The sequence below is a fragment of the Helicoverpa armigera genome, chromosome 11, assembly GCF_030705265.1.
Source record: "Helicoverpa armigera isolate CAAS_96S chromosome 11, ASM3070526v1, whole genome shotgun sequence".
In the NCBI taxonomy this organism is placed as follows: domain Eukaryota; kingdom Metazoa; phylum Arthropoda; class Insecta; order Lepidoptera; family Noctuidae; genus Helicoverpa; species Helicoverpa armigera.
The window spans coordinates 8,064,545-8,088,521 of record NC_087130.1 but is presented as its reverse complement, the minus strand read 5'-3'; the positions used below and the strand labels follow the sequence as shown (position 1 = coordinate 8,088,521).

The window sequence follows — 23,977 nt, the reverse complement described above, 5'->3', positions numbered from 1 at the left end:
CTACGTAGGTTACATTACTTTATATTATTGTGTTTTATATAAAAAGTATTTTCTGTAAGATGGTTTTTCCATAATATTTTTGCAGTTTGCATGTGTACTACTTTAGACTTAACAGCTAGCACTTAAGCTATTATTCAATCAAGTATCAGGTGGAAACTCTTTGGGTATAATTTAGGCGATCACCAAAAATATTTTTAAGACTCTAAGATGAGGCACCAAATAAAATAAACCACTCCAAAAAAAATAAATTGACTTTATTAAAAGGGCACTAAAGTATATAATATTATGATCCAAAAAAAATAAAATAACATCAGAAAAATCGCAAATCTCGCACAAATATTATTTTTGGTTCCCAAAATGGATTAATGGTCACCAAATTCTATCCAACTAAAAGATTAATATTACTACCAAAATCAAAGTTAGTGACGAAAACGAATCGCTGCAAAACCGACTCCACGTAGTCTTGTGTACCCTACCCCTAGAGTGCAATTCAAAACCGCGTAGGCGCAGAGGGGCGAGGCGGCCTGCGAGCTGAGGCGCAGGTAGTTTTTAAGGCTCGCCGCCGCGGCTGAGGCTGGCCGGCAGAGCTGGCCAGCAAGCCGAAGCTGCGGTGGTGAGCGTGAAAACCATCTGCGACGATAAGCTCGCATGGGACCGCCGGAGCCCCGCAGCGCCGGAGCCGTGACAGAAGCCATGCTTGCTGCATGTTGCGTGCTTCCATTTTCCTACTGAGTTACACACAAATTCATATAACAATAAATAAGCGACGTACGTTTGGGAACCCCAGTATATTAATTGGTATTTGGGAAATATTCTAGCGATCGTTAGCTTTTTTAGTCTAACAAAAATGACCAAATTAGGAGTCATGGTATTACATAATTGGTAACATCTAAGTAGTGACAATATATAATATTTGGTCTAAAGTGTATTTTAAAGGCGTCCATATATTTTTTTAGTAGTCAATAATACGAAAAAATGGTTTTACCTAATAATATTTTTGGAAACGTTATTTGGTGACCATTTATCCATTTTGGTAACCGTTTAGAATTTTTTTGGTAGTAAGGTACTTTTTTGGGTGGTGTTTAAACACAAGCCAAACTCTTTTAATGCAAATATTCTATGCAGCTGGCTAATCTTTTCAGAGAAAATAAAACACCATAATGCAAACAGTATTTAAATAGGCGATAAATTAACAAATGACATACGCAGTAAATTACAGAACTACGTCCAAATAAAAATCCACGTTCCTCAGTCTATCATTTTCAAACGTTGCGTGTAAGCCGCTCATAATACAGCTCGTATCATTATTTTGACACTTAACAGAACATTAATGAATAGCCGTCATCATTTAATGCTCTCGTCACCATTAACTTCACGTTCTTCAAATTAAATTGTCCTAAAATATCCAACGTGATGAATGGGATGGTATTTTGAGCTGCTATATTGGGAAGAACATTTTGTTTACTGCGTATGTGAATCTACGACAAAGTGGAGTCATGTTTGGTAAAATTTTTGTTTGAAGCCTAATGGGTAAAGAGAATACTGTTACTGGGAAAATTTTAAATGACCCGCTTTGGGGTGTAGCGGATGAAATGTTTCCTACTAAGAAAATCCCACCATGTTCCTTCTTTTTAAACCCTTTATGTAGGTACCAGAGCCGCGGTTACTCTTTCGAAACATATTGCAGCCCCGACAGGCACAGAAGGATAAACTAATCCTCAAAAGGTAAATGAAGGCAACACCAGGTGGTTTTTAGAAGGAAAGAGTCAAGCACACCTCTCTACTGACCCCAGGTGAAGGATAGTCCATGACCCATGAGGATTTTCCCGCTGATAAAAAATACTTACAGGAAAAGACACGGTAAAAAAATATTTACTTAAACCAAGTGAACAATTTTGTGGTTTGGTTAACTTATAGTATTTTTCCTTGAAAGGCTATCCTTGAAGATTAGATAATGTTGTGAAAATCTTTGCAGTTTTCTTAGAAACAGTTACTGTTACAGAGATAAAGAGATTGGTTAAGATTAAGTATGATAAAGAATAAGTGCAGTTGCCGTTTGCAAGTTACATCAGAAATAACACTGAGTCATGAACACTCACAAATACTATGACAATGATATGTAAGAATAGAAGGTTTAGATATGATAGAATAATATCAGTTACGGAGAGATATCTTAACTCTGTCGGTAAGTCATTTAGGAGTGTTTATGATTAGATGTTTATCAAAAACGTGATACTGATGTATCTCTTACAATTTGCACTGGTCTAACAGAGTTTTACCTTTCCTTTTAAGATGTTATGGCTATTTATGATTTACCTGTGAAGATGTTGGAATATGTTTGAAATAAATGCAATGAAACAGCACAAATTTTCAGGGAATAACAAAGTTTTCACTAGAGCTTGATGCCATTGATCCTTGGAATAATTGAAATATGTAGTGATGTCTTCATAAAAGTAGAAATAGATATCTATGCCAAAAGCCCATATAAATTAAACACCATTCACCGATCGAAACGTGGTACAAAAATTCCCACGTTAAACTGATGAATTTAAAATCTAATTAGGGCCTCATAATTTGACTTGGATTCGAGCTTTAATTAATTTACCAGTAACAGCTGTAGGGTTTCTCAGAAATAATCAGACTATTAATAATGGGAATATTAACGACCCTATTTTTGTCGGCGACCTCATGAAATTACATAACCAGATAATTGGGTGTAATTATGATGCTTCTGAGTTTGTTCATTCACATGTCATGCTGTGTTTACATTGGAGAATTAATAATAAAATTATTAAAATGAAGCCCAAGAAGAAGAATAAAACTTTTCTGAAATTAAATCGTTTATTTTGCAAGTTGGACATACATTACTTTTACATTTCATTTTAAGAACGCTGGGGTCGGCATTTCCTAACTGACTGATCCCTGAGAAGAAACGCCGAAACAAACTCAAGGGTCATAGTTTCTTTTTTATTAAAGTCCAAACATGTTACAAATCAAACACTATTAGGTATGTGTGAGTGTCACCATACTACCAACTCTCGTCTGCATACTACCAACTCACGGTAAACTAGAAGAAAGTATGATGAACATTTCTCACATACATATCATTCTTGTAACTACCATTCATACGTATGTACACTCTTCACATCCACTACACACTTCACTTGAGATCGTACGGTTATCTCACCACAAGCCGTTAAATTTTACGACATTCTTCAGTTTATGTGTGAAAAATGCTATAAGTAGTGCATCTGCACTTGTAACTTGAATGGTATTTTGATTACAGTCATTTGGTGTTCGAATTTACTCGGTAATTCGGTTCAGTTCGAGATCATCGCAGAAAAGAAATGAAGTAATGTCATTGTACTGGGATATATGCATCTCACTTAAATTTTTCAAAGAAGACGTACAATAACGCGTATGTCACAATTCGTTTGTCATTCATTAATGTCTCCTTAATTTCTTAGTAGGCTTTACTGCGGGGCTTCTTAATCTGAGACAGAGTTTAAGACCAGCTGGGAATTAGATTGTCTGAACTCAGACTTTGCAATAAGGTATCACATATTTCATGTAACTCAACTGTCTTTTGTTATATTTTATTTGAGGTCCACAACATATTCCAAAATCTTGCGTGCTCAGGCACTATTTCAATAAGTATCTCTATAATAGATACTTTATATCTAAGTGGATTATTATACTTAGTTTCAACAGAAATCCTAATGCTAGCTGCTATATTTGTATGTAAATATCGTTCTCATTCACTAACTTCATATCGTGTAACATAATTTACGCATGATTAACTTAAAAAAATCATATTCTGCTATGCCAAAGCAGAACAAGGGCGTCCACTTCGAAATCATGATTCACTGAGTTTCAGGTTTCAATGCATACATTTTACGTAATCATTTGTTATTAAATACTTATTCATTATTAAAATACAATGGAGAGGAACAGTCATAAGAAAGTGTAGTCAAAATATTTGTATTATCGAGTCCGGTTTTAATATGTTTGTTTTTCACCAAGAGAGATCTTATACTGTTTTTAATTGTTCCGTAAATATACAACTATATATGGGTATATTTTCAGCGTTTTATGGCACAGACCTAGCTGAACATACGGATTTCCTTTTTGTCAGTATTCGCCACTAACAATAGTGCCCCATCTCAATGGGGTCTTGTTCACTCATTGCTACAAGTACCATATTAACCTAGATTTCGTTAACAATTGCTTCCAGACAGATTTATGAGTTTACAAAATATCATATGGGTACTGACCATATCAACGGAACCATAGATAATAGAATAATCGTTTTAACCCGATCATTGTTCATGTTCAAGGCTAGACAGATCGATTCATAAAGCGGTTTACTAAGTCTTAGACTAATGCGTAATACATAATCCTTCTTCTATTACACACCATTCGCACCTATGTATTATGTTGAAGTATATTTTTAAGATCAATAATAAAGCGTTTACCTAATTGTTTTCGATTAACAAAGCTGACTCAACTAACATTGCATGATAGACAAAAGCTAAACAATTATAATGATCTAATCAATACCACAAACTAATGAATCATTAGAGAGAATTCTGTCATAGCTTACTATTATTTCAAAATAGAGACAGTATTTAAAAATTAGTGATGTGATCAGGAAATGATGTCTGCTAATGTCTGCTAATTTGTGCCAACTCGACATGTAACGTGGCATGTGCGAATTGCATTACTAAATGTATCGTGCGATGCGCCATCAATGTCATATTTTCCGTTGATATTATATATGTAAATGATGTGGAAACGTGTAAACGAAACATGCCAATTTCACTGCTGTACAAATGATTCTTAAGCATTAATGAATACGTTAAATGACTTGTAGATGATATGCTACAAAGAATTTGTTAAGTATTCCTAATTGTGGATGGATATATGAATGAAGAGGCAAACCAAGGCAAAGATGGATACTATGGATATAAATAAGATGGGATTGTATATTAGAACGATGGCTGACAGAAAGGAAGGAAAGGAAACAGAAAACATATTGCACCAACTCAAATAACTTGGGAACAGGATAGGAAAAAGAAGAAGCCTGTGAAAGATATTCAATATAGTAAGTTATATGATCTTCTAAGTGGGAGAATAAACCGCGAGCACAAGCTTAATCTATTTGTAATCACACATAACACTTCCTCGCAAACTAGTCATTAGAGATCATATCATAGCCTACAGACAGAAGTTTAGATTTCCGGCAAAATTATGTTAATGAATTATCTAAGGGTTAAAATCTATGTGGTTGGTTGTGTAACTCCGAAGGTGGTGAGAGTAAAGTTATGTAAGAGAGATGCTTCACATTATTGCATAAGTTTAGAAGAGACTGACGGATCTTTGATGCTCCAAAAGATTTTGCTTCAAAATATTTAGTCATAATTCCTCCTGCATTAATCCCAATTTTATTTGGGGTCAGAGCAGGATCTCTTTCTCTTCCATATTTCTCTGTCTGGCGTCATCTCATAAGTGACATTCTTTCCAGCCATATTGTCTTCCACACAATCCATCCATCGTTTCTTTAGACTCAACATATTTAAAACATAGTTCTGGAATACTGGAAGACGAAGAAACTGGTTGCAACCGATGCCGGTAGATCAACAACTGCGGCTGGGGGAAACAATGGTGTTTGCGCAGGTGCCGGCTGTTTTACGTCAAAAACATTTTTTATTTATTTTATTGAATAAATCAGCACATACTCTTCATAAGTCCTGAGAGTGGCTCAGAATCCATCCTTGTGATAATTTGCTTAATTTTTTTGTGTTACCGCTGTGGGTGCAGCGTTAGGGAGTGTCAGACTCTTACTGACTAAAACCTACCATGTTCCTTCTTAAGCCATTTATGTACCAGGGCCACGGTGATACTTTCGAAAAATCCGCAGTCAAGGCATTGAAATAAAGCCTGGAAATCGGGTTTAGTTGTCAATAAAATAGAAGGCTGATTCCTCTGAATAAAAAGAAAATATGAATGTATCTTATGTGCACCTCTGCTCAGCCCTATGGGGTCACTATCATCTATGACTAACCTAACAGGCGTAAATATGTAAATGGGTAATAGGCGTGACGGAATCGAGTGATGAAAATTTGAACGATTCTTGTTTTACCTTGACTTTATCGAATAACCGATCGATTCCCGATTGAATACTGCAATAACTTTGAAGTTGTCTTGAAATCATAAAACGTTATGGTGCTTTGATTCTTTACATGAAATGTTGCGTTTTGTATCAGTAAGTACTAACTTGATTTGTAATTCTTGTTTAAAGTGATATCATTCATCCGGTACCTATACAAGTTGTAAATAAAAACGAGTAGCAAAGTATACCGTAGTCTCTATTCTCCAGGATTAAAAACCTATTGGCCAATTTTCTCTTTAGTCTCTAATGATCACTACGGAAGAACGTTCTCCATTGAAACAGTTAGTTTAGTTAGCAACAAAAACTACTTAATTCATATTTATTTCCACTGTTATTTGTGTAGTAAATAGATTTATTTCCCACAATTTGTATCTCGAAATAAGAAGTTTACCTACAGAGTAATGTTTGTGAATTTTTAAAACAATATTGCAGTTTTCGTTCAAAGTTGAGTTTACAATCAAGGTTACGTTAATGCGCTTTGGCTGTTGTTTAGTCGTTAATGCAGCTCATTCACAAGTTTCAACGCAAACATTTTTTCACAACCTCTTATCGCTGAAAACCGGACTTGTACCTACTTACTGCGGAACAGTGCATACTTAAAATTCTCTACCGCTTTAGATTTCTCTATGTACCTCGACGCAGAGGAACTGAAACCAATCCAGACTTTGCATAGCATTAGAGGGAACATAAAAGACTTTTCTAGAATACGTAACTCAGGAAAATAATGAACTGAATAAAAATTAAATTGTCATAACCGTTCAGATCCCATAAATAAATATAATAAAATCGCGATAAAATGCTGATAGATATCATAAGTTAAACAAAACTATAAAACAAACGATCATCAAATTGCGTAAGGCGAGTGCACACGATCGCGTGACCACCATAGACCAGCTAGATGGACATTACCGCAGTACGTGTAACAGTACCTCGCACGGAGTAAGGAAAGACCGGAGATGCCACAATGCAGGCAGGTGAGGCATCATCATCCAGGTCAAATTCGTACGGAGAGCATGACTAAAGGAATAGCTACGAGTGAACTAATGCGGGTTTTGCTTTTGATATGACAGAAATGGTTGTGTCCAAAGAAGGCGTATAAGGACGAAAACAGTAACGTTCCTCGTCCCCGCTCACCAGCATTTTGGCGCGCTACTTCATTAGGCGATTTTCCGTTATGGCACCTCCGCTAGTCATTTTGTCCTCCATGGTATCCCAACTGTCGATGAACGGAAGTGGGCGGATTGGTACGCCGAGGGAATAACATGATACTAACCCGATGTTCGGTGTCAGGCCACGTCAATATGTGCCGATATCCCGCCAGAACATTGGTGTATCTTGTTACCAGATAAACAGGTAATTAGAAACAATTATGATTGTTTTTGTTGGGTTATTTGTGACCTATCTTCATAAACAACGAAACGATTGACTTTGGCAGACGGGCATATGATATATGATACTCGATTTGATATCAAACCGTGTTGCAATGACCATATTTGCAGATTATTGCTTATATCCAACACAGAACGGTTTCACCGGAGTATCTGCGTTATTCTGTTTCTGTGTTCATTGAATTGTATTCTTTTTACCTCTGAGAAGAAACACGCGGCTAGTGGTTATTTTAGACGCAGAAAGTTACCAGTACCTACGTTTCATCATTAAGGACGGATAACGTTAATGACGTTCATTTAAAATGTGGGTTAACTCAAGTCATTAGAGAAGGTTGTCGTAGTGCAATTGATATAAATGATTCTCATTAATTTAATCATTTTATTTTGCACTATTAATATCGAATGAAAACACATGAAATTCGGACAGAAGTAGAGTTAACAAGTAGACAACCACACTTTTAAGTTAAAAGTGTGGTTCTCTAAGTGTGGTTCTTTATCTACTTGTTAGTTTAACTGAATAAAAAATAAACATTTAAATCATCAAATTAAGACAAATAGACACTTTGCTATGCAAATCAAATGTTCTGCAGCTAGGTCAAGTTAAACAGTTCGCCTCGACTCACTTAGACAATACTTAATACCATCCAAAGGCATCCGTTTTCTTTCTCCTTTACTCCTTTCTAGTAGAAACAAGACAGCAAGAAAGGTATGTACCTGGGTACGTAATCGTGGTAAATCATTTGAATCGTATGCGCGCGCGCACCGTACCCACAATGGGTGATAAGAACTGAGTCACATTGAGAAAGCCGCTCTTACAGGTTATGCACGTGGACTGATTGTGATGCTGATGACATTTCTAGACTGCGAGAAAGCTCCATTCATCTATTGGAAAGCTCATATGTACCCGATTGTTCATTATTGTAATCATCAAAGAAATTACCTCTGTTATTGATTGAGAACGACAAAGATAAATGACAAGAGTACCGTTTCCGATAGCTAATTGGAAAAAAAATGGTGAGAATTTTATGAATAGTTAATTTTATTCAGTTTTGAATTACATGGGAAATATTTAAAAGTAGATGCAGAACACCTTATAGCTTAGATATGGTTATTTTAAGCTAGAGAGACCACAAATTAGTAACTTAACATTTCAATAGAGAAAGCAGGTCATGGTAAGTCTTAGTAGGTAAATCAAAAGAGAATTTGAGTAGTACCATACTATTGTTTCATTCATTGATCATAAGCTTGTATTATTAAACAATACTGCTTTGAACATCTTTTGGGAGTCAAAGGTAGAGAAGTTGCCAGAGTTATTATAAAATAGCTTTGTATATTTTAAAGTCAAGTAAGTAAGTGGTTATCACACTTATCACCTTATTTGTTACGGACTTATTTGGTATGTGAAACCGTCTCGTAACTCTTGTCACCCCTTTAAGTTTCGAGTTGACAATGTTAAAAATACAAGAGCGATGACAGCAGCACTTATTTCACTGTTCATTAAAATACGAAGTGGGTGTTTTTATTATAGGTACCTTAGTTTTAACAGGGGAGAGTTACAGACAGACCCATTAAAGTCAAAGGCTAGATGAGAAATGGTATCTTTACGTTCACTTTTACCTGGAAAATTAGCTAGGAATTTTGTACAAACTGAAGCAATTCCACTGAAATACACAGTGACACTTTGCCACAAATAAATGTGTTATCCATGTCAAGAAAACGTATAAAATTATTCTAAGATTACATCAACACAGAATAAAAATAACAATAGGATTAGGTTACTCATACCACAACAGTATTACATAAAAAATGTATCCTTTTTATAATGAATGCACCCCATTACGTTGTTCAACGTGCCGTGAAACTTCCTCTGTTCCTGAGGAGTTTCGAGGGTTTTTATATGACTTCCTCAACACCCAGACGCCGTGGGAAATAGGGAGGGTGACCTTCCCTGACCTTTCCCCATTGGCATTCCGTTAAACCTATTATTAGAGACAAGACAAAGACGATAGGAGTAGGCTGTTGTTACGTGAATCGATTCTCGGTTTGTAAGTTGTGTGTGATGATCGATGGTAGTGTAATGCGTTTGACTGTTTGATCGTTGATGAATGGATTTGTCATTTGATGGTGATGGTTTTTAAATAATAAATGATTTATGTGTGTTTTAAGGGTTACGGAGTCAGTTTATCATATTTATCTACTAGTCTTTAACAATTAGTATCCAATGTTAGTTAAGGTAGCCCAGTGCCATTTCGCAGCTTGAAACTAAACGAGCTCAATTTTTACCTGAAATTAAGTGATATAAAAATCTTCACTGAATCCACAAAATACGCCAAGTTCCGCTTCGCCATACGCGCTATTAGGCAAGATCAGTTAATCTCGTTGATTGCTCAAATTGTCATTTAGCACTTATCTGAGCAGCCAGACCGTTGTCCGTTACCCAACGAAACTAGTTTAAGGTTAAATATTAAGCAAAAGCGAGTAAAAGTCTTGTCTATCGCACTTGTATAGTCTGTGGAGAACTGGGCCGTACTTTGGCCATACTTTCACCGGTGGGTTATGGGTTTGAATGATTTAATTTGCCACGAGAAGCTTGAATCTTGATGCTGATACCATGACAATGCAGATAAGATTCTGGTTTGGTTTACGATGCCTAGCTAGAGACTTAGCAGGAATCGCTTCTTGGCAGGAATAAGGTGCCTGTGCCTCAAGTGATTTTCATTCTGGGTGTTTCATTCATTTCTGGTAAGGAATTGAAAAGCAGTACCTAAAGAAGAAATGAAGACATTTATGTAAACGATGACACATAGAGCCAGCAGAGGTCCTGTTTAGCAAAATAATTATAAAGCCAGGTTGGATTTAAGTATTTGAGTATTAATTAAAATGTGAAGATATTAAAGTAATATCAACTTGAAATATGCAAAATCGTCGTAAAAAATAACACAAAATCAAAATGAAACCATGTCGCAATTATTTGCCCCAGTTGATGCACACTGGCGCAAATGATCATTTTCTAGGAAAAAAATGCGGTGTATTAAAATGAATTTGAGATTAGAATTAGTATTGTTATGGAGGCACATGGCTCGGAATGCGTGTACGGCCACTAGTTCAAAGTTTACAAACTGTTACTATAGTTTGTAAACACAACCGAGATGTGTTCGTGTTTTTCAACAATTAAGGATCGCGACTATGTTGTTTAGTCAACGAAATGCTTCATGTACTATCGGAATTTCTACAATTACCTGTATTAAAAAAACTAGATACATATTTCAAATGCCTAGTCATAATGAGTTAAGCATCAGATTGCGGTCGAATTACACAATGCTAGCAGGCAAATTAATTAGATTACGTGCCATGCCAATAGATTATATGAAAACTGATCATCATTATTTGTTTGAGAAAGTGATTTTAGGGCAAGAATAATAACATTCTTCGAATTAGCTAGCTAGCCGTACCTAGGTGCAATGTTAGTCATGTTGTTTGAATACAAGAACAATGTCGCATTGTAAAGTTAAGCCCCGGGGCTTGGATTAACACCGTTACGTCCGGGATCAAAGACAATACTAGTCTTCGCCGCTTCATGAACATCATTGTTTAACTACTAATCTTTAGCAAACTGCAAAGTTATCACAAGTTTCAAAGAACACAAACGTGCACAATACTTGCCAGTTTTAAAAGACAAGTTCCAGTTTCTACTTTGCGTAGAAAAAAAGAGAAATTGTAATCTGCTGAGTTACATAAGAGATAATGCTAAAAGAGTTGAATGTATTACGTCGAGAAAATTTCTGTGAATCCAACTTGCAACGTTCACTCTCCATAACAAGAAACGAATTCTGATTGAACTTCAATTGACCTTTTTTGTTCCTTTCATGCTTCTCAAAAAGCTATAGAAGATATCACCCAATCCGATTCGGTCGATTGAACTATTACTGAAATGGGCTAGGAGAACGATTGAAGACAGCGGAAATAATTTTAAGATCCACTTTCGTGTTATGTATTCGGAAGGGTCATAGGAGCGAAGTAAAGCATAATACCATTGGATTGAGTCTAGTTCCGACGAGCTCCTTACCTCGACTACGATTTGACACATGAGATTGGTGGTATGTTGTTGTTACGAATTTTCTTAATGCTTGGTCACATGCTGAGGCACGAAGTCGTTATGAGTTGTTGCATTAACCATATTAAAACTTGTGATTACGGACACTGCATTATGTATTATTTCTCTCGTAAATAAGCTGATACTTATTTATATTCAGCTACGAGCCGCGACGAATAAATCGTGAGGAGTTTATATTCATGTCAGGTCTCATAATCAGTGGAATCTTGTGGTTTTTTGTTTATATTCTTAGGAAGAATAATAAAGGTAGTAAACCAGTGAGTTTATTTGGTACCTGGATGCAGTGACATCACGGTGACGTGCCAGCGAGGTGAGTCACGACCAGAGAGATGCATTGTCGGAATGCCGGTCGTGCGGTCACGGACGGCATAGTTTTACAAAAACTTTGCTGATGGTGGAAACAACTTTACGATTGAGGTTTTATAAATAAATTGAACTATCTATACTACAACGTGGTCAGTGGATCACTAGAATTAGTTTAAGTAAAAACTGTTGGAATCTTAAATCACAGAATCAATATAGAGCAGATCTAAAACTAGAAAGCACGGTTTATGAGTGAAATAATTACGTGTGATAGTGTTGATATCCCATGATATAGTGTTGGCTCGTTGGAGCAGGTAGTAGAGTAAACATAGATAAGGCTCCCCATTTTAACACACTCGAGTGCTCTCCACAAAAGAGCACCTGACGCTGATGACGAACCCCACGGTAACAAGTGGATAAAGCGTTTGGTTTTTTACATTTCGCTGATTTTGGGAGTTTTTGAAAACTATTTGATTAAAAATTGTTTGGGAAAAATAAACATTTAATAGGTAGTTTTGGTGTTCAATGAATAAAGTTGCACATGGTAGAGACGCAGCGTAATTTCGAAAGTGAACTTTTACCTTAATTTTCTTTTAAAAAGTAACACTTGTTCAGTGACGTGGAACTAATCAGCGATGTTTATTTGTAATGCGGAGTATTTTAATGTTTACTAGTTTATTAAGGGCTTGATGCATACCTTGACCACGAATTGCCCGCCAAGCGAACAAGCAGCGGGACAGGCGTCGTAGACGACGATAAAGCCTCCGACTCAAGGACTGAACTCACAAGACAAGAAAAACTTGTTGTCACTGTTTCGAAACGCACCACTTGGCCACAAATACGATAAAACAATGTTAAATTAACAACACAGCTGCAGTTATTACAGAAGATTTCCTATTTCACTATAATATTTTCACAAAATGAGCACTATTATTGTTATAACTGGTTTTATTTACGATCGTAGAACATCACGCACTCTATCAACACACCTGTGAAATACGCTACAGTTCCGCGGTGACTGAATACGCTGCTAGACAGAGATAGCGAGATGCTGTCAGAGAGAGATACGCAGTGACGTGGGAGGGAGGACGACCGCTAAGCTTCAAGAACGCACGGTGTTCCACTTTCCAGACAAATGTTTAGAATTATTTATATGATTCGTTTCGTGACTCTGCGCAAATGTTTAACCTGGATGTGGATAATGCATGAGTTTTTCAGAAAATGTACTACTTTTTCGCTTAAAAACGTAAGTTATGAGATGTTTGTGTGGTTAATTACTGGTAATCAGACAGCTTAAGACTTAAAACGTTTGCGATTTTTTAGGATTTAAGAAACAAGCTTTGTTTATAGACTTTTTTATAAAAACATTTATGAGACACGTTTGATTAAAAACCCATTTTTATCACTGGGTTAAAATATCAAGTTAAAAAAATTAATAAATTTATTCTAAGGAAACCTTTAAAATAGATCTTTTGTAAACCTTGGATTTAATTAAACAGAATAGGTAAAGAAAAATAAAGAAAAATTAATAACAAAAAAACCAGTACTAAAAATACAAATTAATTTTGTCCGCAAAACAACGCATATCGGTCCACTGTGCCGCCGTACCTCCTGTTACCTGGCACGGGCAACCACGGCGCCCCCCACTCCGCTCGCGCCGTGCGATTCAAATTTTTAACTCCACGAGCCGGTATTACTGTCTCTAGGTCTCTAAATTCTCTCCTTTCAGTTACTATATTGCACAATTAACTTTTCTTATTTACTGCAGTTTATAATTCGACTAAAAAGTCTTAGAAAATTACTAGAATTCTACGCAAATCTCGCAACGTGGTGATTCGGTTGTCACGCTGATTTCGACGTGCAACAGGTTGCAACGGTTCGTTGATGACAGAAACGCTAAAATTGGATAAAACAAACCGAAATTCTTTGCTAATAGAATTGGTAAACTAATACCTAGCTGGAAGTATTGAAAATCTAATTTATTTATTTAGCATTTTTATTTCGCACAGGTAGAGTACGTTGTTTGTGATAATCTTCCTAATATGATATTACGATGTTATATTTTTCTCGGAATTAGCTAAGTATGTGTAAGATGTGTGTAAGCCTTCGAGCAATGAAACAGGTTTAGCATTAGCAGTTGGCCCGTTAAAGGCTCTATGCTTAGAACGTTCAGACGCACAAGGAAAAACAATCATGTTTGAGATCATCTGTATATTTTGATATGAATTATGAAGTAAGAGTACTAACAAAGAACTAAACATTAAATGAACAAGCAGAGTTCCTCTTTTTATAGAGACGAGGAAAGTACCTCTAGCTAACTTTTGTAGAGTTAGTGTAAAATTTTAAGTGACTGAAATATTTATTGAACCTACTTGAAGTTTCTATAGATATTTTTCTGGCCAAACCACGGGTGGACATTTGGAAGGATGCCTCTTAACACAAAGATTTTCCCGCTTCATCAATGTTTTCCTGTACTTTGTTCTAAACAAAGACAGCTGCAGGAAAGACAAAAACTAAATTTAGAAGAACTTAGTTATTTAAAGACGTATTATAACTCGTTAATACGTTTTATTCTTGAGAGCTGTTATCTTTTATCAACGCAATCATTGTATGGAGGTTGGTTTTGTAATCCAGACGTGCCTTATCAAAGAATATAACTTCAGTGTTTGTACAGTTAACTCTAAAATGTGACTTGTTACTAAGACCCTGAAATATATAAACAGAATATTTAATTCTACTTTGGATATAAAAGGTAAGATCTTTCATATTTTTTTAGATTCCCAAATTGATCGTTCCAAGTTCGTATTCGTCACAAATTGTTTATTAAAATAGTTAGAATAGTAAATAAATTCAATAAAGGTCCTACCAGTTACTAGGTTTTGTTTGTTCCATTAATATCTCAAACAGGACAAGTTAGGTACAACTTATATTTTTGGAGATATATGTACTCAGGTATTTAAAGGGTGCACACTGCACATAGCTGCTGATTTTACGGAGTGATTGAAGAAAACTAGCTCAGAATTGTAAGTTGATGACAAAATGGTCTAGACTAGAACATCAAAAATATTTTGCTCTGCTTTGAGGAAGGAACATTTATTTTGCTCTACTGAAATGAAAAACTTCTCTGAAACGTTTACAGAGCAATACGCCGCACTGCGGCTGTTTTAAGTTCATGTTATAAATAGGCGTTGCCCAGGGTCCATCTTAGGATTTTTTTGACTACATTTGAGCATCTTATCATGTATCTAAAAAAAGTTTTTATTTTGCCTCTGCTACTCCAATTACTGACTATTGGTAACACTTTAAAAATACGGTTGTCAGTTACAATCACTTACTATAATGTCAAAGGTTTTTTTTATATCATCGAAATCTTAATGTGCAAAATCTTCGAAAATTACGAAGGAGCCATAAATAAAATATAAATTAAAAGTATGAACAGTGTAAAAGTGATTTTCAGGTGAAGGAAGACGCGATATCTACTGACTAAATCCCTATTATGATCTGAATCAAAAGTACGTACAAGACTTACATTTTTTTTAGATATCTTCGGGAAGATAAAAACCGGTAGATATTCATGGTCAGGCTTCCAATGAGAGGTAAACAACCCAATATTGAAGGCAATGTGTCAAGTAAAACCGCTTTATTCTGTGCCCTTATAAAGTGAATCTAGGTAGGTAATAAGTGCTGATGATTCAGACATATTTTTATTAATGGGTTTTCGGTAACTGTTAGAAATCTCCTGGAGTGTTTCCACTGGGAATGTTAACCATAATCAAAACTGGACAACCAAAATTGCTTAAGGAGCAAGAATATGCAAGTAAGCTTATGTGCGCAGGCTTGTGATCCCAAATATTAATATCCCTAAAGTTCCTGCTGCTAATCCAAGGTCTAGGTCCCCCTTTCTACCAAGGTGATACTCAAAACACGTTCAGATTTAAACAAGTCGATGTTTAACCAAGAAACACGACGCCTCTTAATTATTCCATTGAAGTCAATTCACAATTGACTACAGTACGGAGGGGACAGTTCGGTTTGAATAATAGTTGATATCGGTCGCTTGCGCAGTCACAAGTATTCCTTTATAGGTACATACAAAAATAGAGGTCTCGATAACTTCTGATAGTGTTATAAGAAGTGTTTGTTGTTGTTCAGCAAGGCTAAAATTGGAAATTTTCTGTGTCAGTGTTTTCTTATCAAATTGTAAGTTTTTGGAGAATGTATCCCTATTCATTTCTTCCTTATTTACATATCTTTCTATTGTCGTAAAGCAAATTCCTTCGTGTATAGTGAAATGGTATTGTTTCGTTGTGATGCTAGTGAGGTTTTGTCTACTTCAGTCTATAGTGAATATCGTGATAGGCATCGTGTTGAATTGATTGTGATCTATCGAAATATTTCCTACAGTTATGTCAAGTAACTATTCATCTTCATCCTGTTGTGTAAGCCTAGGGGCTCCTCAATAGATAGAGTGAATATAACTAGTGTTGGTCTTGTAAGTATGTATAATCTGCCGAGCCTATTCTCTACTATGTCGGGTCGGCTTCCAGAATCCGTCCAGAGTCTATTAGGATGCGGCTGAGGGCTAGTATTTTACAAGGAGCGGCTGCCTCTCTGACCTCCTCAACCCAGTTACCCGGGGTACACAATACCCCTAATAATAAGTAAGATTAGTTGTAAGACATACTGGCTTCTGATTACCCGTAACGACTGCCAAAGATGTCTCATACTTGAGTGGTTGTTTCTTTAGGTACTCACTAGGCTACCACGACAGGAAGAATGTGTTATGTACATAGGTGTGTTAATGTAAAGCATACATTTTCATCACAATATCGATAAGAACAAAGTTTAATATCCACCGTAAATTATGTGTGTTCTCGGTTGACAGCATTTAAATAGGCGAGACTTCGATAACTCGTGAATTGATACAAGCGATCGAGCGAGGCAAAATGTTGAGGAATACCTAAGTTTAACTAGTACAAATATACAAACTTTAACGTTAAAAATCTACTTTCAATGTGCAGTAGAAAAAAAATGCATGCATCAATCCCTACTAATATTATAAATGCGAAAGTAACTCTGTCTGTCTGTATTCCTGTTACGCTTTCACGTCTAAACCACTAAACTGATTTTAATAAAATTTGGTACAGAGATAGAGTTGAACTTGAGAAAGAACATAGAATAGTTTTTATCCCGGACTTATGAACAGTTCTCTTGGAAACGCGGTATAACCGAACGCTACGCGGGCGAAGCCGCGGACGGAAGCAACTAGCTTCCGTTCCGCTAGAATAAAATATAGTAGATCGATTTTTATTGATAATATCAGATTTTACAGTCTTTTTGAAAACATTGAATCCAAGGTTGGCGAAACACTTATCTTGATAGACGAACACTTGAATATTTCAATCTCGTGTGCCATGGTTAAACTTATCTAAAACCTGGGTTACGTTTAATAGAAAATCTCATTCAAAACCGCAGATAGTAAACGTGTTATCAAAGTGTGGCATGATGACAATGTTTTCAGAACAAGGCTACCTACATAGTTTATTTTATTGTACTTAAATCTGTTTTTCATTGGAACTGCTTAAAACTTGTACTCCTAATATTTTATTATTGCAAGATTTATCATGCTTTATTTAATTAGACCACACGATTTTCAGTAAGATGTGATCGGTTAGTGAACATAAAATTCCAAAGTTATTTTTACTGTAATTTGTCCCTTCATTCTATTTATTTTTTTAACTTTGGTACGGTAGGTAGGTACCTACCTATATAGGTACCTACAGCTGATGATACTATAATAATACAAGATAAAAATATATAAACAAGTTACTGAAGCCCAATGTTTGTTGATTACGACTGATAGTGAAAGTGTTTGAACTCTGAACTTTCTTATTGTGGACTACATATTATCATCATTTTACATGAATAATTTTACTTATCAACATGTTACTTGTATGATAAAATTGTAATTAACTGTAGGATTACGTAATAAATAAAAACCACCATCACTATGTAGGAATTGTACCTACGATGCAAGTATGCAGATTAGTCTAGGTTGAATTGGTAAATATTCAGAGGTATCACAGGTCAACAATGTTGGATATGTAACCTCATTTTTGATTTAGGTACATTAGACAAGTGTTTTAAAACTTTTTGAAGACGCTAGCATCAAAGCAGTTAGGTAACTTAAGAAATATGTTTAGCAATTAAACTAATGAGCACTGCCAGAAATTTTACGAAATGAACTAATGAACGAAACCAGAAATGTTAGTCATATTCTATAGTACTACAATATATTGCACAATTTGCACAGCACATCAATGTGATCAAATAAATGTCCGTCCTACTGTTTTATCTTGCATACAAATGAATCAATTGTTGATGGAAACGACATAGGTACATAGCAACTAAGTACATATTAAGTATTTCTTTTTCGCCAGGAATCTTCAGTGAAGTGAAGCCAAAATGCTGAGCACGTTGAGGCGCGCCTTCCAGCAGTCGCTGAAGAAGCGCCCTCTGTTGACTAACCTGACCGTGTACATGACATTCTATTCAGCTGCTGAATTTACGCAGCAGACTTTCAACAAAATGTATTTGGTGAGTTAAATGCAATCACAATGATTAAAAAAACGTTATACAACGGACATTTTTCATGAATTATGATTACAATTTATTTAATTCTTTAAAAAAAAGATTTTGGCAGCGGTGGGATTCGAACCCACGCCTCCGAAGAGACTGGTGCCTTAAACCAGCGCCTTAGACCGCTCGGCCACGCTACCATTAATGCTCTGTTGCGTAAATGTCCACTGCTATCTATTACTGATGACGTCATAGCTCAGTATGTTTATGATTCAGTACTGAGGCCCAGTACATACACACACACATACATACATGATACATATTATGATATCAGAAGCTAGTTATAGTATATCTGTCAATGTGCCTAATTATTTCGATATTTCTATTTATGGAAATCTATGTTTGGCTCAATGGGATAGATGTTAGGCAAGGTTAAGACAAGATTTGGGTACTATAGCTACCCATGTTTGCGTTCACTTGATGTAAGAACAATCCCACTGATTTTTTATGCATACTTAATACATTTTTGTTCTGTTTCAGCCGGAAAAACCTGACTATAACTTAGTTTCAGGGGCCCGTGTTGTTATTGTGGGCAGCTGTCTATACGCACCAACTTTATATTATTGGTAAGTTGACATTACGTATTGTAATCTACTTCATATCTATTGTTTAATTAATCAAATATTTTTTTTTTTAATTTGGTTATAAAATATAGAGTCACCCCAAATAGAGAGCAAGCGCAATGATTAGCGCTCAATCTTTCTCTCTGTGAGAGGACTGAGACTAGTAGTGGGACGATAGAAAGGCTTCTAATCTAATAAGAATGAAAAAGTAGGTACTACATATTTACTTACATATTTCAGGTACAAACTCCTGGATAGGAAGTTTGTGGGCACAGCTGCCAAGACCGTCCTGACGAAAGTAGCGTGTGATCAGTTTATCATGACGCCTACGCTGCTGGCCTTATTCTTCACGAGTAAGTTAATAACTTTTACTTTGTGCTTCTATCTTTGCGTTTGCGTCAGACTCAAAAAGCTATTTTGGGTAGGAATTATATCCCGTGAATTCCCGATTGTGATAGATGTTACAGGGGTACCTATTACATATTTAATTATTCTGAAATGGTTTTGCATTCGCTGCAATACCAGATATGTTGAAAGAAAATCATTAAGTAACTATCGAATTTTACTTAATATCTACAAGATTGACTGATAGTCTACGAATTAATTAATATGTATTGCGAATGAGAGCAGAAATAAAATTAACTTTTCCGGGGCTGCAATTAAAATTAACCAACTAAATAAAATTATTCCTTAGTCTACATACCTACATAGTTTTACTCGTAAATCTAAATATTCATGAGTAGCATAAATATGCGGCAAAACGAAACACGGCCCTTAAGTGATGACTTAATCTAATGAAATTACATTTAGAAGTTCATTGCCCTTAATTAATGTTAGACTTGTTCTCTAAGAAGTTCGTCCAGTACCTTTCTAGAGGTTCCTCCTGCTGCCAGAAGAGTTAAATCCAGTTTTAAACCTAACCAATTTATTTGAACGAGGTTCAAGCTCATATATCTCTCACATTAATATTTTGTCATTTCCAGTTCTCAGCATTCTAGAACGAAAAGAAGATATCTTCGAGGAACTACGCCAGAAGTACGTGAAAGCGTTTATAGCGAATCAGTCATTCTGGATCCCGGTGCAGACGGTGAACTTCTCCCTAATCCCTTCACATCTCAGGGTCACGTACGTGGCTTCAGCCTCCTTCATTTGGATCAACGTCCTGTGTTATATTAAGCGACAGCAGCTTGGAGCTACTAAGACTATAGAATAAGGGAATTATCCTCGGCAAGTCATTTTGAAGAAGCTATAAGCGGCGCTCTCAGTGACTTTGCGATGGTTAAGGTGTTAGTTAAAAACTGCAACTGCCCAGTGACTCTAGGAAATCGGCCGCATCACAAGCACGGCAGTTGCAGTTGGCTACTCCCTTTCAAATAGCACCTTTTAGGTTAAATGTACGAACAAAATACGACTGTCAAATGGCCGACTTCGGAGAGGAATAGTAACTTGACGAGAAGATTATGCCTTGTATTGATATTGTACAGTAGGTAAAAATCTGTCTAAAGTTCCAATTTTTTTTTAAGAACCTCCACTGTCGGTTGTCACGTTCCCATGAACACATTCCAAGAATTCTTTCATTCAGCTGTGTTAACATTTCTTTAGCGAATATTAAATTATAAGTAATTAATATGCATTGGGAACAACTAGCCGTGTAATCTATTGAAGATTAGATTTAAGTAAGTAGTTAAAATAAATAGTAAATTATAGAACTGATTTTCATGATGGTTCCGTTTGATATGGGTAGATGCCAAGTTTACTGTTTTTATAGATGTGTTATTTTATTGTTATAAATAAAGCTTATTGAAATAATGTACGGACTCGTTTATTATCTAAAGAAGTTACCACTATAACATAGGTATAAGTCAAAAGCTTATGTACAAAATTATGCAGTTTTCCAATTAATCTGGCCTGGAATGTATTCTTCAATTATGGCCTTTAGTCGCATATTCTCCAGAAATAATAGATTGCATTTGCGTATCTGAAAAGTCGTTGGTAGTTATAGATAGAGTTACACAGAAGATCATCTATGGTGCTTATTTCAAAATAAATCTACGATAAAACACTATAGAACAAAACGAAGACAAAATGGCGATAGAAATAAGCATAACAGAAATATGCATAGGTATACTGAACTACATTTTCTGACTTAATAATTGGTTGTCTGGTAGCTTAGCAATTTAACTTACTTCATAAAGTAGCAAAGCCGCATCAGAGTCTTCTTCGTTCGCCATATATTCGGCCAATCTGTCATCAAACTTCATTCGCGCGCTTGTCGTGGTTTCCATCATGTCATGGAGGGATTCCTTCATGGCCGCCAACTGCTCTTCGAACCGGGTCTTCTGGTTTTAACACGGCTAACAGTAAGTATCTACGTCTTAGGGTCAATTGCACCATTTAGGTAACTACCTATAATGATGACCAAACCATAACCAGCTAAATCAAATAACACCCATTGGTCTGATGCGCGATTTCATTGCTAGATTTGGTGTGGCTATCGATGAAATGGTGCAACTCACCCTGAGATATTACAATGCACTTGTACATTCTATTTTCAGTATAACCTACCCTGGGGCTTTTTTAACGTCGTCAAAAATCATCGGTGACGGAGTGTCAGACTCTTACTAACTAAAAACCGTCGTGGTCCGTCGTAGGCCTTTTATGTACCAGGGCCGCGGTAACTTTTTCGAACAATCCCGCAGCCCAACCTATCCTGGATCTTGGAGATCAATTTAACCGTCGATTTTTTAGGAATAGTCTACAAATGCAGCAATTCATTATTGCGGCTTCAGCTACGTTTGAAAGATCTAAAGTAAGTACATACGTCCTCACTCCTCTTGCGTTTAAGCGCCAGAAACTTTTCTCCGACGGCGATGAGCGTCTCGTGCGCATGCTCCAGGTGCGCCTGCGTCGTGTTTGCTCGCTCTCGCAGCGCTTCCAAGCGTTTATCTCGCAAACTAATCGCTTGTCTTTGTTCATTGTAAGCTTCTATTAGAGCCTTGTAACGTTTGGATAGCTCTTCGTAGCTAGAACAAATAGGTGCAGCCTTATGGATACGGGACACAAAGCGTTCTTAAGAAAATTCAGTCATCTACAACTTCAAACGCTATGAATTCTGTGTCGATACTCGGGAGTTGAGTGAAATTTGCATTTGAAAGCAAGTCTTGGTGTGAAAATAAGCAGTATTACTTACTTAATACTATTACCTACTTTTATTATAGAATACATACTGGTATTGTAGACAAACGATGCTCATTGAGGACCACGTGTCTGTGTAATCCTCTTGACGCGCCGAAGACTTGCTGTTAAGTGTACCTGCTGAATTAAAAGAACGGGGTACTTACAGTCCGTTTAGTTAGATCTTTTAAATAATTAGCCATTGAGCCATGAATCAAGTCAATAGATTTTAAGTAAGCGACAAGCATTATTAGGTATAGCAAAGAAACAATTATTTCTACCTAGCAAAGCAGTTGGTTGGTAATTTGCAATGCACAACTACATTATACGAGTATCTTTTAAGACAGAGACTTGAAAAGGCTTTAACCAATCATACATCTGCTCGACAATTGTGCGTGGCAGCCAAGAATACTACAGAGTAGAAGAATAGTATAGCAGCAGTGAAATAGATGGCAAGCATATCTCTATCGGTGTCTGTTCCAATATACAGTAGCAGTTATGCACATCTTGGCACATCTGTCAAGGAAGGACTGGCAAACTTTTATAGCAAATAACAAAGATAGAAAGCTTCAGAAACTAACAGGTGGTATTAGAACACTTGAAGCTCTTCTCCTCGGAATGTTCGCTCTCCCACCACTGGTTGACGTCATGCGAGGGCGCATGCGAGTGGGAATGCGAGCCCCTGCACTGCAATAGTTGTTGCTCATATTCGTTGGACTTTAGAAGACTGCGCTCTAAGCAACCGAGGGTGTTGCGAACATTCTGCACGCTGTTTATAAAGTTCTTCTGGTTTGGGTTCGGCTGGGGAGACAGTTTCATTAACATTTAAGAGAATATTTTAAAAACATGACGTAAATAAAATGTTATAGGCACTTTACTGTAGTGATTGACTGATGCGGGACCTTAATAAGATAGGTCCAGTCTGAATACGGCTGAGAAGCATCAATGTTTCAAATGGAGCAACTGCATATCTGACCTTCACAACTAAGTTACTTGTTCCAATCTTCAGTTGATGAAGAATGATTGTAGTTACTCTCCAGATCTTGTAGCTATCGGAAATTATCTACAACTACAAAATGGAGCTAGTCAGACGAATAAAGTAAGAAACTTACCGCAAAGCTATTGACAGCCACATACTTCATATTGCTGGGAGAAAACAGATCGTTTTGTATTTTAACACCTTGCATAGCCAACTATATGCAAAAATTTTAATAATACCTCTAAAATAAGTCAAAATCAGTGCAAAGTTATCAAACGATAAATGAGAAAATATGACAAGAATGTAGGACATTTGACTATGTCAACCAAGAATTTTGGAGTGTAGATACTTCTAGATGTCAATAACATTGTCATTTTTTTTTAAATTCTACCAAACAGTTCGAAACTCTTTTCGTAACCGCCGCAATATGGTAGGGATGGGACACATCAAGTTGTCGAAAGGAGTCGTTTTGCGAATCACACCTTGCTATCCAGTTGATGATTGATCTAGGAAGGCAAAAATTGAGAAATAAAATACCGTAATAATTTATCAGATGGTTTAATCAACTACAACAAAAAGCATAACGTTTTAATAACTAAATCAGTCTAAAAATATTCTCCTGCGTTACAACTACGACTCAAATAT

General features: G+C 36.2%; 3 protein-coding genes and 1 non-coding gene across 9 annotated transcripts in view; 1 reads left to right on the top strand and 3 right to left on the bottom strand.

Moving 5' to 3' along the window:
- LOC110378362 (rab11 family-interacting protein 4A) overlaps nt 1-13,008 on the bottom strand; it is a 74,760-nt gene extending 61,752 nt beyond the window's left edge. The window contains exon 1 of the mRNA XM_021337584.3: nt 12,675-13,008. The gene's annotated coding sequence lies outside the window, so the exon portion shown is untranslated. The remainder of the gene's footprint in view (nt 1-12,674) is intronic.
- A 1,576-nt stretch (nt 13,009-14,584) lies between these two features.
- Nucleotides 14,585-20,992, top strand: LOC110378392 (mpv17-like protein). Of its 4 annotated transcripts, none has more exons than XM_021337625.3 (5): nt 14,585-14,729; nt 18,418-18,574; nt 19,097-19,182; nt 19,420-19,532; nt 20,163-20,992. In XM_021337625.3, exons 2-5 carry the CDS (start codon nt 18,443-18,445, stop codon nt 20,390-20,392), a joined length of 561 nt encoding a protein of 186 aa, XP_021193300.1. In that variant the 5' UTR covers nt 14,585-14,729; nt 18,418-18,442; the 3' UTR covers nt 20,393-20,992. The 4 variants fall into 4 exon arrangements, with proteins under 4 accessions (XP_021193300.1, XP_021193299.1, XP_063893071.1 ...); XM_021337624.3 differs by lacking the exon at nt 14,585-14,729 and adding an exon at nt 15,330-15,489; XM_064037001.1 differs by lacking the exon at nt 14,585-14,729 and adding an exon at nt 15,952-16,062.
- Nucleotides 18,675-18,756, bottom strand: Trnal-aag (transfer RNA leucine (anticodon AAG)). Its single transcript has one exon. It is a non-coding gene; the product is annotated as a tRNA-Leu (tRNA).
- On the bottom strand, nt 20,979-23,670 carry LOC110378391 (uncharacterized). Of its 3 annotated transcripts, none has more exons than XM_021337621.3 (6): nt 23,466-23,670; nt 22,935-23,154; nt 22,407-22,494; nt 22,001-22,202; nt 21,366-21,518; nt 20,979-21,157 (listed from the first exon to the last, which is right to left on the bottom strand). In XM_021337621.3, exons 1-6 carry the CDS (start codon nt 23,538-23,540, stop codon nt 21,062-21,064), a joined length of 834 nt encoding a protein of 277 aa, XP_021193296.2. In that variant the 5' UTR covers nt 23,541-23,670; the 3' UTR covers nt 20,979-21,061. The 3 variants fall into 3 exon arrangements, with proteins under 3 accessions (XP_021193296.2, XP_021193297.2, XP_049706665.2); XM_021337622.3 differs by having other exon boundaries at nt 21,366-21,515; XM_049850708.2 differs by having other exon boundaries at nt 22,407-22,491.
- Nucleotides 23,671-23,977: the final 307 nt, after the last annotated feature.